Source organism: Sorex araneus, chromosome 10 (assembly GCF_027595985.1).
Source record: "Sorex araneus isolate mSorAra2 chromosome 10, mSorAra2.pri, whole genome shotgun sequence".
Classification (NCBI taxonomy): Eukaryota; Metazoa; Chordata; class Mammalia; order Eulipotyphla; family Soricidae; genus Sorex; species Sorex araneus.
In genome coordinates this window covers 45,257,567-45,270,027 of record NC_073311.1, presented here as the reverse complement: position 1 = coordinate 45,270,027, position 12,461 = coordinate 45,257,567, and the positions used below count along the sequence as shown (strand labels likewise).

Here is a 12,461-nt window from a genome sequence, read left to right as displayed (position 1 = left end):
CCCGCGCGATAGGGCTAGACCCCGCCCCCAGCGGGGCTAGGCCCCACCCCTCCTGGCAGGGTTAAATCCGCTCCTCCCGGCAGGATTAGGCCCCACCCCCCGTCTGGGACCCTCCCCTCCCGGCAGGACTAGGCCCCGCCTCTCCAGGCTCGGGCTAAACACGCCCCTAATGGTAGGGCTAAACCCGATCGGCCTGGCAGAACTAGTCCCCTCCCTTCCCGGCAGGACTAGGCCCCGCCTATCACGACTGGGCCTCGCCCCTCCTGGCAGAACTAGGCCCCGCCCCACACAGGCCCCGCCCCACTCGGCAGGATCAGGCTCGTTTAGTAGGACTAGGCCCCGCCCGGCAGGACCTGGCCCCGCCCCGCCCGACAGGACCAGGCCCCGCCCCGCCCGACAGGACCAGGCCCCGCCCCGCCCGGCAGGACCTGGCCCCGCCCCGCGGCGGCCGAAGGGGCGGGTCGCGCGCCACGTGTCGTGACGCAGGGAGCCGCCCGCAGCCCGGGCAGAGCGCTCGGGTCCCCGCGGCGCCACTGGCAGCTGCGCGGCCGCGAGCATGGCGACCGCGGCGGCAGCGGCGGCGGCCCGTGGGGCCGGGGCGAGAGCGCTGGCCGCCCTGCGCGGGGCCGGCGGGACCGCGTGCCGGGGGCGGCCGCGCGCGGGCCCTGCGCGCCGCTTGTGCACCGCGCCGGGCGCCGCCGCGGACATGAAGCGCTACCTGTGGGAGCGCTACCGGGAGGCGAAGAGGAGCACGGACGGTGAGTCCCGCGGCGACCTCCCCGCCCGGCCCGGCCCCTCCGGGACCCCCTGCGCAGCGCGGGTCGGGCACGCGCGGGGAAACGCGCCCCCGAAGTTTCCGAGTCGGGGCCGTCCCGGTGGGCTGGGGCTCAGCCCGGAATGGGACTCCGGGGGCGCCCGCTGGCCGGGCAGGTGTCGCTAACAAGCAAGCAACAACTGCGGAGCCGGGCAGGCGGCGGGTCACCCTGGATCCCCGCGCCCCGCGCTGTCAGCGGGGGCTGCAGCCTCACCCGTTCACCTTTTCTCCGCCCCCCACCCCCCAGTGGGATTTGCCGCGGTTGCGATCGGAAAGGGTTTCCTGGTTGGGGATGCTCGGAGTTGAGCTGCCGCTCTCACCGAGCAGCGGGCACGACAACTTTGCGGCTAGGTGATGACAAAACAACCAGCTTTGCTCCGGAAACCCCGAGAGATCCAGTGAAATTCGAGTGCGGGGCGCGCGGTCCACCGCCTCCCCCGAATTCACCCCCCTGCTTTCAGGGAGGTGCCACGGGATCCCATAGATCAGGTTTAAGGCGCCGGGTCAAGGTCACACCTGGACCACAGGTCAGCCCCAGTCCCCCTCCCTCTTGGGGTTTCCTGAGCGTCCTGCCTTCCAGTAGCCGCTGAGCACTCGGGAGCTGGTCTAGAGGGGCCGGGGAATACCCGGGCTTCCAGTCAGGGAAGTCAACAGCAATTTTTATAGATTTTTCTCTTCTTCTTCTTTTTTTTTCTTTTGTGTGTGTGTGGTGGTGGTGTGTGTGTCTGTGTGGGGGGTGGAGAGGTGGAGAGGGCACAGAGATAACGAGGAAAATATTTGGCTGGAGAAAGGGTTTTGTAGGGTCTTATTTTCCATCCTTTGTCCAGAAGTGGATTGGAACAATAGCGAGCAAGAGGAGTACTGGCCACCCACAGGGATGGTTTTCTGGAGGCACTCAAAGGTGATTGGCAAGCCAGGCTACTGTGAAACAGGGTTTCTTTGCTTAGTTTTCCTTTGCTCTGTTTAATTTTTCATCTGGGTTCCGTGAGAGGCAGTGTGTGGGTTTGGTGGAGATTAGCCTGGCTTTGGAGACGGAGGAGCTCGGAGGAGAGAAATGTGAGAAAGTGAGCTAAGCCCTGCCTTTGGGCACGCAGGACTTTTTTATGATTGAGATTTCAAATGGAGGAAATTGGATATTTGTTGGATATTTGTGTGCCACAGTGAGAATGAGCCCAGGGCACTGGGCATACCCTTGACCCTGATTTCTAATGATAACATTTTGTAGAACAAAATGATACGGAATGACAACAGGTCTGTTGACATCGCTTCGATAAACAGATCTTATTTTCAGGTTTTGTGAGTTTTGTGTATGTGTGTGTGTGTGTGTGTGTGTGTGTGTGTGTGTGTGTTTGGTTTTAATGCTTTGTGAAGTGAATCCAGCACCACACTGGGTTTGTGAATTCAGAGTTGTTCTCTGCACAATCTCTCCCATTGTCTGTTACCACGCCTACCTTTCTCCTTCTCATGAAGCATGATCTGGTCTCTTCTTCTAAAACTTGTCAATCAAACATGATCTGTAGATGGAATGGTACAGCATGTAACCTTTTGGAGGCAGCATTTTAAATTTTGCTTTATTTTTGTTGGGGGAGGGGCTCTACTTAGGGGTTCCCAGAGGCAGCTGTTGACTCAGTGCTGAGGGATCTCTCAGATTGGGACCAGAGGGTCCTCGTGCATTTAAAGCATATCACTTCTGCCCATTGAGCCTGGGCAGATATATCCTGGAATTTTTTTTTTTTTAACAAGCAGAAGTCCCTGGAGAGTCATCTTAGTTGTATATTGTATCAGTAGTGGTTCAAATATTTTGTTTTTCTAATTATTATGTAGTCTTTTCCAGTGTAGATGCACCCCAGATGGCCTTTTTTCAGCCATGGTGGAAAAACATTTTATTTTCTGTTTCTTGTTATTTGGGCCACACACAAAAGTACTCAGGGCTTTCTTCCTGGCTCTGTGCTCAGGGATCACTCCTGGTGGTGCTTGGGGGACGATGTGGACTGTTGGGGATTGGCCCCAGGTTAGCCATGTGCAAGGCAAGCACCTTACCCTGTGTACGTTCTGTCTGGTCCTGTGGTGAAGCATTGCATGTTTAGCCATAGCTCACTCATTTCTTCCCAGTTTGGGACTGTTACAAATCAGTCTACGAAAGACACGTGTGTGTCGTCGGGTTGTGAGTGATCATAAACTTTCATCTCTCTGAGGATCATGCTCATGCTTGATTGAATGGCAGTTATCTAGTTTTTAAGAAACTGCAGACACAATTTTGCCTTTTTGGTTTGTTTTTGGGCTACACGCAGCGGTGCTCCGGGCTGACTTCCTGGCGTTATGCTCAGGAGTTGCTCCTGGCGGGCTTATGGGACCACATGGGATGCTGGGAAACAAACCTGGGCCAGCTGTGTGCAAGGCGAGTGCTCTACCCACTGTACCATCTCTCCAGCCCCAGCCTTTAAAAAATTAATTTTTTTTAAGTAAAAACAGATTTTGTCTGGAGATTTTTAGGAAGGGGAAGGGAGAGAAAGTGAAAGAGAGTAATGTGCTCAAGAACATGGGCTTCCCTAAAGGCAGGGAGAGCCCCTGCACATACCCCAGTATTACATATGGAAGCATGAAAGTACATGTCTCAAGAAGGGAGATGCAGGCTCCATATGTGCTCGGGCACCGCATGTGCTCAGCCACTTGGGTGCAAGCAACACATGGTCTTTGGTGCAGCATATGTGTGCCAAACGTTATTTTGTAATGGACAGGCTTTGCCATTAGCAGCCTTTGAATCTGGACTGTCCAGGGCTTCCTTCTCTCGTCTATAGACAGGGGTGCCCAGGGGCTGGGCGCCTAGCCCCCAGGGAACGTGTTTGTTCAGGTGGCGCCTATCAGGACAGCCGGGCCAGGGCTGAGCAGTAGGGTTCAGCCCCCGATCCTTGCTGGGGGTGTAGTATTCCCCGGAAATTTGCAAGAGGGAGATTTTGAGGTTTATGAGCTCCGTGACCTTTAGCAAATGCCTCTCCTCTCTGCCCTCTTCTTTTCCTGAGCGTAATGTGGGCATCAGGGGAGGCTTTCCGTGTGGGCTTGGCAGGCAGCGGCCGCTCGGTGGAGAGTAGCTGTTATTCTTAGTTGCCGAATGCCTCTTTTAGGCTCAGGTTTAGTCACGGATGGAAGCGGGCTCTCCAGCTCTCTCTCTCTCGGGCCTCGGGCCTCTTGTGTAGTGGACAGTGCCAGTAACTAGCCCTGCGACCTTGAACAAGCCACCTAATCTCTAGGCGGTTGCTGCGCTCATTAATGGTTAAGTCTTTCCACGCTTCATCGCTCTGTGAATGAGACGCCTCATCCCAGCTCTCGGAGGCAGCAAATCCTCCTGTTGGTACCTGTCTCTGCCCTGGGAACTCAGGGGTGCCCATCAGACTTTCCTCTCTTGCCCTGTCTGTGGCTTCCCTGCCCCTTAACACACCCCTGCCCGCCCTCCTACTTAGGTCTGTGGGGTGCGGTGGGTCAGTGCCCAGTTTGTGTTCACTCCCACAGCGTTTGTTAGAGGCTGTTGATCCCCAGGCTGCCCGGCTGAGATGACCCAGCTCACCCCCCCAGGCTTGTCACCTTCGCTGGCAGGAGGGCTCGACTGCCTACACAGGTGGGACAGAGGAGGGATCGTGACAGTTCTGCAAGGGGGGAGAGGAACAAGTCCAGTGGCAGTTCCCGCAGAGCCCATGAGCAGTCTCAGCTGATCCCTTTCCCTAACCCACTCTGTCTTCCCTGTGACAGGGCTTGCAGAAAGACCCCGCCCCCTGCCTGCTTTGGGAAGAGGTGAATCTTAGCTGCTTCCTCTTGTCTGCACCCCTCCTGTTTTTTAAAAATTACTTTTAAAAAGTTTTCTTTTTTAGCTTTTTATTTTTCACATCAATTTGAAATGTACTGAAGGTTAAGTTCTTTTTCCAACCCTGTTTGGAGGATCCCAGGTTACTAGCCTCTGACTTGTCAGTTGCAAGTTTGTTGCAAAGAAAGAAGCAAATTGATACATTATAAGTGCTCCTCTTTGCTCCCTGGGGTCTTCTGCCTGATGGGGGCTACTCTTAGTGGTCCTGCCACCCGGGTCCTCTAAGGTGGGACAGTGTCCTTGCTTTTGATGACCTTTTGCTGGCCTTGATCTTTTGTTTGCTTTTTTTGGGGGGGGCTGGGGGGGGTGGAGACACAATGGATGGTGCTTAGGGTTTACTACCTGGCACTGTGCTCAGGGATCACTCCTGGTGGTGCTTGGGGAGGACCATCTGTGTTTGCTGAGAATGGAACCTGGGTTGGCTGTGTGCAAGGCAAATGCACACTCTTTCTCTGGTCCCTAAAATTAGGTACCTGGAAGCATCTAACAACTTTTTAAATTTAAATTTCTTTTTTTTTTTTTTTGCATCTAACAACTCTTTTTGGTTCTGTGGTATTATTTTTGGCGCACACCAAGCAGTGCTCAGGGGCTATTCCCAGATCAGAATTGTAACTTTTGGTAACTCTTAGCAGTGCTCAGGGGACTATGTGGTGCCAGGGATTGAACCTGGGCCTCCTGCATGCAAAACCTTCCAGCTCTCCCGGGAATAGTGCTCCCGGGCTCTCTCTAAAGCCTCAGCCTTGATCTTTCTGAATAATACTGACTAAGCACTTTGTACACTGTCACCCACATACATTTTTCTTCCCCTGTTTTTTTTAACCTGAGATTTTTGGGAAGTGCAGTAATTATGCCTCCCGTATGACACTTGGCTCAGAAGACAGTTGAAAAACAATCATAAATTTTTGTTTGTTTGTTTGTTTGTGGGCCACACCTAGTGGTGCTCAGGGCTTCCTCCTGGCTCTGCATGCAGAAATCGCTCCTGGTAGTGCTCAGGGCACCATACCGGACGCCTGGGATTGAACCCAGGCCTACCATATGCAAGGCAAACGCCCCGCCCGCAGTGCTAAATCTCCAGCCCTCAGGGTTTTGTGCATTCAGGAAAAGAAGTGCAGGATTATAATCTCCCGCTCAAAATGTCCTGAAGAGCCGCTCCTGGTTTTCAGGTTTGGGGGGTGGCTGTTGAGAGGACAGTGTTGCCCTCTCCATCCCCGGGGGTGAGGTGGACCTTGGTAATCATTGGAGGCCATTTCTGCTTGCCACGGCTTGGGGAGCAGGTGCTGTTCCACCCCAGGGTAGAAGCCAGGGAGAATGTTAAAGTCTTCTACTGCGAGTCTTGAGGATGCCGCCCCCCTTCCTGTCGCCCAGCAAATAAGTCCATCCCACATGTCCCTGTGCCCAGGCTGGGGGACTTTGTCCTGATGTGATGGGACAGTCCTCCATGTGTGGTTGTAGTGCCAGGGGCTACATCTGCTGGTATTTCTTTTTCTTTTTCTTTTTTTTTTTTTTGCTTTTTGGGTCACACCCAGCAATGCACAGGGGTCACTCCTGGCTCATGCACTCAGGAATCACCCCTGGTGGTGCTCAGGGGACCATATGGGATGCTGGGATTTGAACCCGGGTCGGCTGCGTGCAAGGCAAACACCCTACCCGCTGTGCTATCACTCCAGCCCCTCTGCTGGTATTTCTGACTGTGCCCTCAGGCTGTGTCTCAAACTTACTTGTGGTCTGTCCCTGCCTGTTCCTATCTCTGGGACCCCAAGCCCTTCCCGGCCTGTGCCTGCACCGTCCCTGTGCCTCCCCCAGGCGCTGCTCCCCCTGGTGTTCCCGTGGCCTCCTGGACTCTCTGTTTCAGAAGTCACCCCCCTCCCCTCCCCTGCTGGGCTTTTGAAACCAGAAGCAGGTGGCCAGGACTGTGCAGTGTCATTGGTGGTGAAAAGATGCGTGGAAGGAGTTACTTCTGGCTCTGCACTCAGGAAGTACTCCTGACAGTGCTCAGTGCTCTGGGGAGCCTGTGGAATGCCGGGGATCGAATCTGGGTCAGCTCCGTGCAATGCAAATGCCCTCCCCGCTGTACTGTCGCTCTAGCCCAGTGTGAAGAGATTTTTTTTTTTTGGCTTTTTGGGTCACACCCAGTGATCCTCAGGGGTTACTCCTGGCTCTGCACTCAGGAATTACCCCTGGCAGTGCTCAGGGGACCATATGGAAAGCTAGGAATCGAACCCAGGTCGGCCGCATGCAAGGCAAACGCCGCACCCACTGTGCTATCGCTCCAGTCCCCCAGTGTGAAGAGTTTTTATGGGGCCTTGAGGGTTTGGCCAGAGTCTCCAGTTGAGCATTTAACACTCGATCAGAGGGCCGGGAGGCGGCAGTGCGTGCTTTGCGTGTGTGGGGTTCCGGGGTTCATTCCGCAGGTCCCTTTAGCTCCACCAGGAGCAAGACCCCGAAATTGCCCCTGAGCACTCTGGGTTTGACACTCCCTATTCCCAGAAGACTCGGTCAGAGACAATACCTGAATACATGAAGGATGTGTCACCCAAGAAGTGAGGCTGGCATAGAACCAGCCTCAATGCAGACCCGCCGCTCAGAATGCACAGTAGTTGCAGATACCTGTGCATGTATATTTGATTTCATTAATTTCTTTGGGGAGGGGCCTAGGGGCTAGTACCTTGGATACTTGGCCTGACTGTCTCCTGGGGGCTGAGTGTGGTGCTGCTGGGACCCTGGGACCCTCGTGCATGCTGGTCCTGTGCTCAGCCCCTGGGAGATGGTCAAAAATTGCACTGGAACAAAATGGGAGACTAACACCCAAGGATAGTAGAGATAAGGACCAGGAGGACTGCTCCATGGCGTGGAAGCCGGCCTCGCCTGCTGGGGCAAAGGCAGCTCAGATAGAGAAGGGACCACCAAGTAAAGGTGCTTGGAGGACCCGCTCGGGATGGGAAATGTGTGCCGAAAGTAGACTATAGACTGAACATGATGGCCACTTAATATCTGCTTTGCAGACCACAGCACCCTACAGGAGAGAGAGAGTAAAAGGGAATTTGCGTGCCACAGAGGAGGGGTGGGGATGGGATAGGGGTGGTGGGAGGGATACTGGGAACATTGGTGGTGGAGAATGGGCACTGGTGGAGCGATGGGTACTCGATCATTGTGTGACTGAAATGTAAACACAAAAGTTTGTAAGTCTGTACCTGTATCTCACGGTGATTTGTTAAAAAATAAAAATTAAAAAAAAAAAAACACTGCACTGGGCAGGGGTTGGGGGAGGTGGGGTGATGTGTGTGTCTCCAGATTCAGTTTGAGCACTGTCTGAGAGAGGTGGTGGAAGGAGGGTGCAGACACGGGAGAACAAAGCTGCGTCTCCCTGGGCTTGTAGGGGCAGTGATTGAGAGCCTTCGAAAGGCTTGGCTGAGGGCTGGCAAGACAGTGCCCAGCCTTGGTTTGGTCTCCAGCACTCAGTTCCTCAAGCATCCCTGGGGTGTATTCCTGGAACCCCATGCACCCCTGGACTGTCTGGGTGGCCTAGGGGGTCCAGGGACCGCAGGGCTTCAGCAGTGCCCATTCTCGGAGCATCCCATTGAACCACCTGCCCAGGTGGCCGAGAACCTGGGCTCAGGCTGCGCATTGCTTCAACACCCCCTGCTCCCCCTCCAGCAGATGCTCCAAGAAGCAGGTGGTGGCTATGAATCACTCCTCAAAGCACTCTGGTCGTGGTACCCTTTAAAAAATGGTTTTTGAGGTAATATCTCAAAATAGAGTTCTAAAAACTATGCACTGGGAAATTCTCGAACCAGTGTATGTATATGTATAGGTACCTACAACGTGTGATGAGTGTCTGTTAGTATCCAGAGATGGGGTGAAGCTGGGATGTAGAAGGACGGAGCCAGGGACCCTTTGAGATTCCGGAGAAAGCCGTGGACTCTGTCTTGAGAAATTCACATTTGCACAGTGGCACGCTTTCACTCGGCCGCCTGTAGACTTGCAGCTAGCGTCAGGGGGGTTCTCCATCCCCTCTGCTGCGTGCCGTGCTCTGCAGGCCTCCATTCGCCTTCCAGAGCCTCAGCTCTGAGCTGGGGTCTTGATTAGACTTGCACATGGGGAGGGGGATAATACGGAGGGTAGGGTCCTTGCTTTGCACGTAGCTAACCCGGGTTTGATCTCTCGTCCCACACATGTTCCTCCACGCCTGTCAGGAGTGATTGCTGAGTACAGCGCCAGAAGTAAGCCTTGAGCCCTGTTTTGGGGTGTGAGCCCCAAGCAGACAAAGACGAACAACAAACCAGAACAAAAACCCCTTCGCCATGAGGGGCTGCAGGGAGCACAGGGTCGATACACTTGCCTTAACACCCCACCAGCTCCGGTTTGATGCCCTGAACTGCATTACGGTCCCCGCAGCACCACTAGGGGGTCTTTCCTGAGCACAGAGCCCCTTATCTCCTGAGAAATGCAGCCCCCCACCTGCCCCCTCCTCCCCCATCCCTCAAATTCTCACATAAGATAAAGAAGTTAGTGAGGAATATGGCTTGTTTTTAGCTTGAACTTCGCTTCTGAGCGCTGAGCTTTTCCGTCCTGAGGTGGAGGTAACCGGATGGTCCCCTAGCGAGAGGGGTGGATGGAGATCTCCAGGTTTTCTCTTTCCCCCAGAGTGTTGTGGGCACCATACATAGGAAGTGGAGTGAAATCAAATGTAAGATAGGAGAGTAAATGATCACTTTGTGGACAGCCTTCGAAGGAAAGTAGAATTTTAAAAAATTGATTGTGGTTCTTTGATTTATAATATTGCTCATGGTGGTTTCCCAGCACTACACCTCTCCCCAGTATACCCACCAACAAGAATTTTTTTTTTTTTTTTTTTTGCTTTTTGGGTCATACCCGGCGACGCACAGGGGTTACTCCTGGCTCTAGACTCAGGAACTACTCCTGGTAGTGCTCAGGGGACCATATGGGATGCTGGGAATCTAATCCGGGTCGGCTGAGTGCAAGGCAAATGCCTTACCCGCTGTGCTATCGCTCCAGCCCCAATAATTTTTTTTAATGTACGTAAAATCTCAAACTTGATAGCACTTCAGTGTTTTGTTGTGTGTGTGTGTGTGTGTGTGTGTGTGTGTGTGTGTGTGTGTGTGTGTGTGGTGGGGACCAAACCCAGAGCCTCACATAGCAAGCTACTCTAATACTCGAGCTATATTCTTGGCCCCTAATTTATTTTGGGGAACCTTCCTAACCGTTTTGGGGACCATCAGGATGACACCCAGCAGGAGGCCCTTTGAGCTGTCTCCTTGGTCCCTTGATGACACTTCAGAAATGCTGGGGAATATGTTTTAAAATGGGGACTTTGAGGGGTCAGAGAGTACAGTGGGTAAGGTTTGCTCTCTGGTGCCCCATAGGGTCCCCTGAGCACTGTCGGGAGTAATTCCTGAGTGCAGAGCCAGGAGTAAGCCTTGAGCAAAGCTGGGGATGGCCCCCCTCAAAGAAATCAGGGCTCCAGGCTGCCAAACTGGGGATGCTGCCCCATTGGGCTTGGAGCTGGGCCCCGGGAATCTGTACAGGTGGATTTAGGAACTACTGAGCCCTTCCAGGTGCTGGAACCCCAGAGAAGCTCTCGAACCCTATTCTTCAGCCTGCGGGCCTTGGGCTGGTTCTGGGTGTGGAAATTTCCTGGTGGTCAGCTCCAAATCCCCCAGCCCTGCAAATGCAGCAGTAGTTGATTTTGCTCTTGCTGAAATTTTTAATTTTATGACATTGGACTTAATACATAAAACATTGTCTGCATCATTTTTGTTTCTGTCTCGGCTGTCAGCTGGTTTGTGGAGTGTTTCTTGTATTTCCACCCCCTCTCCCGCCTACCTCCGCCTCTGCCTGTAGGTATAAAGGCAAAGGTTGGAGAATGCTGCCCTAGATTCGGATCTTTTGGCTCTTCTTGGCTCCTACCAGTCTGGTAGATGAGATAGTTTAAAATCTGTTCTAGACAGGTTGCTCGCACGCCAGGAAAGAAAGGAAAAAAAAAAACACCACACACACACAACCAAAGAATGTTCTTTTGAGTGCATAGCTTAGCTCTGAAAAACCAGGGAAATCACAGGGGCTAAAAATAAAGACTGGTGAGCGGCCCTGGGGCTATTACGGCCCTGGGAGCCTCGGTGGGGCTGGACTTGCTGTGCTTGCTGGGAGAGTGCACACACACACACATGCACACACATGTGCACACATGATGTATGTGTGTGAGTGTGTGTGTATGTGTACTGTAGAACTGAGTCTATACTGTCTTCTGTGATGTTAATCACAGGCCGGGCCTTCCATGGGTTTCGTCTGAATTTATCCTGCCCAGTGGCCTGGTCATTTCTCAGTGAGGGTTTTCTGACGCGTGGGCCCGGGTGACGCTGTCCAGGGTCCCGGAGGGCATGCAGACTCCTGTGTGAATGAGCTGCAGGCCGGGCCCACACCACATCCACCCTCACCACCCAGGGTTCCCTCCTGCCCCCTCCTCCGTCCTAGGCCACCTCATCCCTGTGGGCAGAGTCTCAGTCCAAGTCTTATCCCTCTTCTTGCCTTTGTTCCTTTGGGCTCCCCCTGGGGGAAGCTCCTTATTTTGAAGTCCACTTCTAAGCTGACGTTGTTCTTGTCCATCCTCCTGGCCAGGTCAGGGTGCGTGGTCCCAGCTTCCAGGGGTTCACATGTGGCTGTCTTTGGAGGCCACTCTGGCTACCACATATTGTTGCTGTTATCATTATTTTTATTTTTGGTGGGGACGACACCTGGCGAGGCTCAGGGCTTCCTCCCTGGTTCTGGGCTTAGGGGTCACTCCTGATGGAGAATTGAGCCAGAGTCAGCCATGTGCTAGGCGAGCACTGGAACCTGCTGTACCATGGTGCGTGAATATTCTTTCCATCAATCAGTCGGAGGCACAGAGGCACAGAGACAAGACACGCGAGAGGACTGTAGAGAACATGGGCGGGGGCAAGGCTTCATCTGGCTCGAGGTGAAGAGTGACTGCCAGAGGCCTCCTTTTATTCTATTTTTTATCAGTTACATCCTAATGACTTCGTCACAGAGGAAGAATCACTAACGAGAGTACAGACAGTTATAGGATAAGCATTCGTCAAAGGAACATCAGGGTGTACACTGTCTTTCAAAGCTATGCTGTCAAAGCTATGTTGTTATGATTAAAAACGTCAGAGGAAGATACGAAACTGGACACGTAGGCTCTACAGATCACGTCCCCCACATTCTTGTGGTTGGTTACACATAGGAGGAAGAGAAGGCTCATATTGATACTGGAAAGTCAATCCAGATTAAGGATGTGTCAGAGAGGGGGGAACTGCTGCCTTGTACTGCCAAGATAATGTATGACGAGGCGGGTGTGTGAGCGCGTGCTGTACTCCTCCAGGTCACCGGACTCACAAGTTTTAGCTTGCCCACTTAATGTGAACGTGGGGCCTCGGTTCTGCTTCCTGCTTGCAGGGCAGCACCCAGAGGCTCGTCCTAGTGTCCTGGCTTAGCACCAACAGTACCACCTCTTGGGCACCTTCGCCTTAGTATTACCTCGAAAAGAATGTTGATCTCAACAAACTCCTAAAAGAGCTGGGAAAGGTTCCCCTGGTTGCCAGTCCAGGGAAAGTTACAAATAAATTAAAAGGTTTTAATTAATAGAATAATTCATTAAATAAATAAATAATTGATATAATGATTGATACATGAAAATGAATAAATCAAGAAAAGGAGAGAATGAATATTTATGAAGTACCCATTGAATGGACTGGAGCGATAGCACAGCGGGTAGGGCTTGCATGCAGC

The 12,461-nt window shown here is 53.1% G+C and overlaps 1 protein-coding gene across 1 annotated transcript in view; it reads left to right on the top strand.

The window, feature by feature from the left end:
- The first annotated feature begins 541 nt into the window (after positions 1–541).
- NT5DC3 (5'-nucleotidase domain containing 3) overlaps positions 542–12,461 on the top strand; it is a 57,338-nt gene continuing 45,418 nt past the window's right edge. The window contains exon 1 of the mRNA XM_055118234.1: positions 542–758. Within this exon, the coding sequence (XP_054974209.1) occupies positions 557–758 (202 nt within the window). The 5' untranslated portion in view covers positions 542–556. The remainder of the gene's footprint in view (positions 759–12,461) is intronic.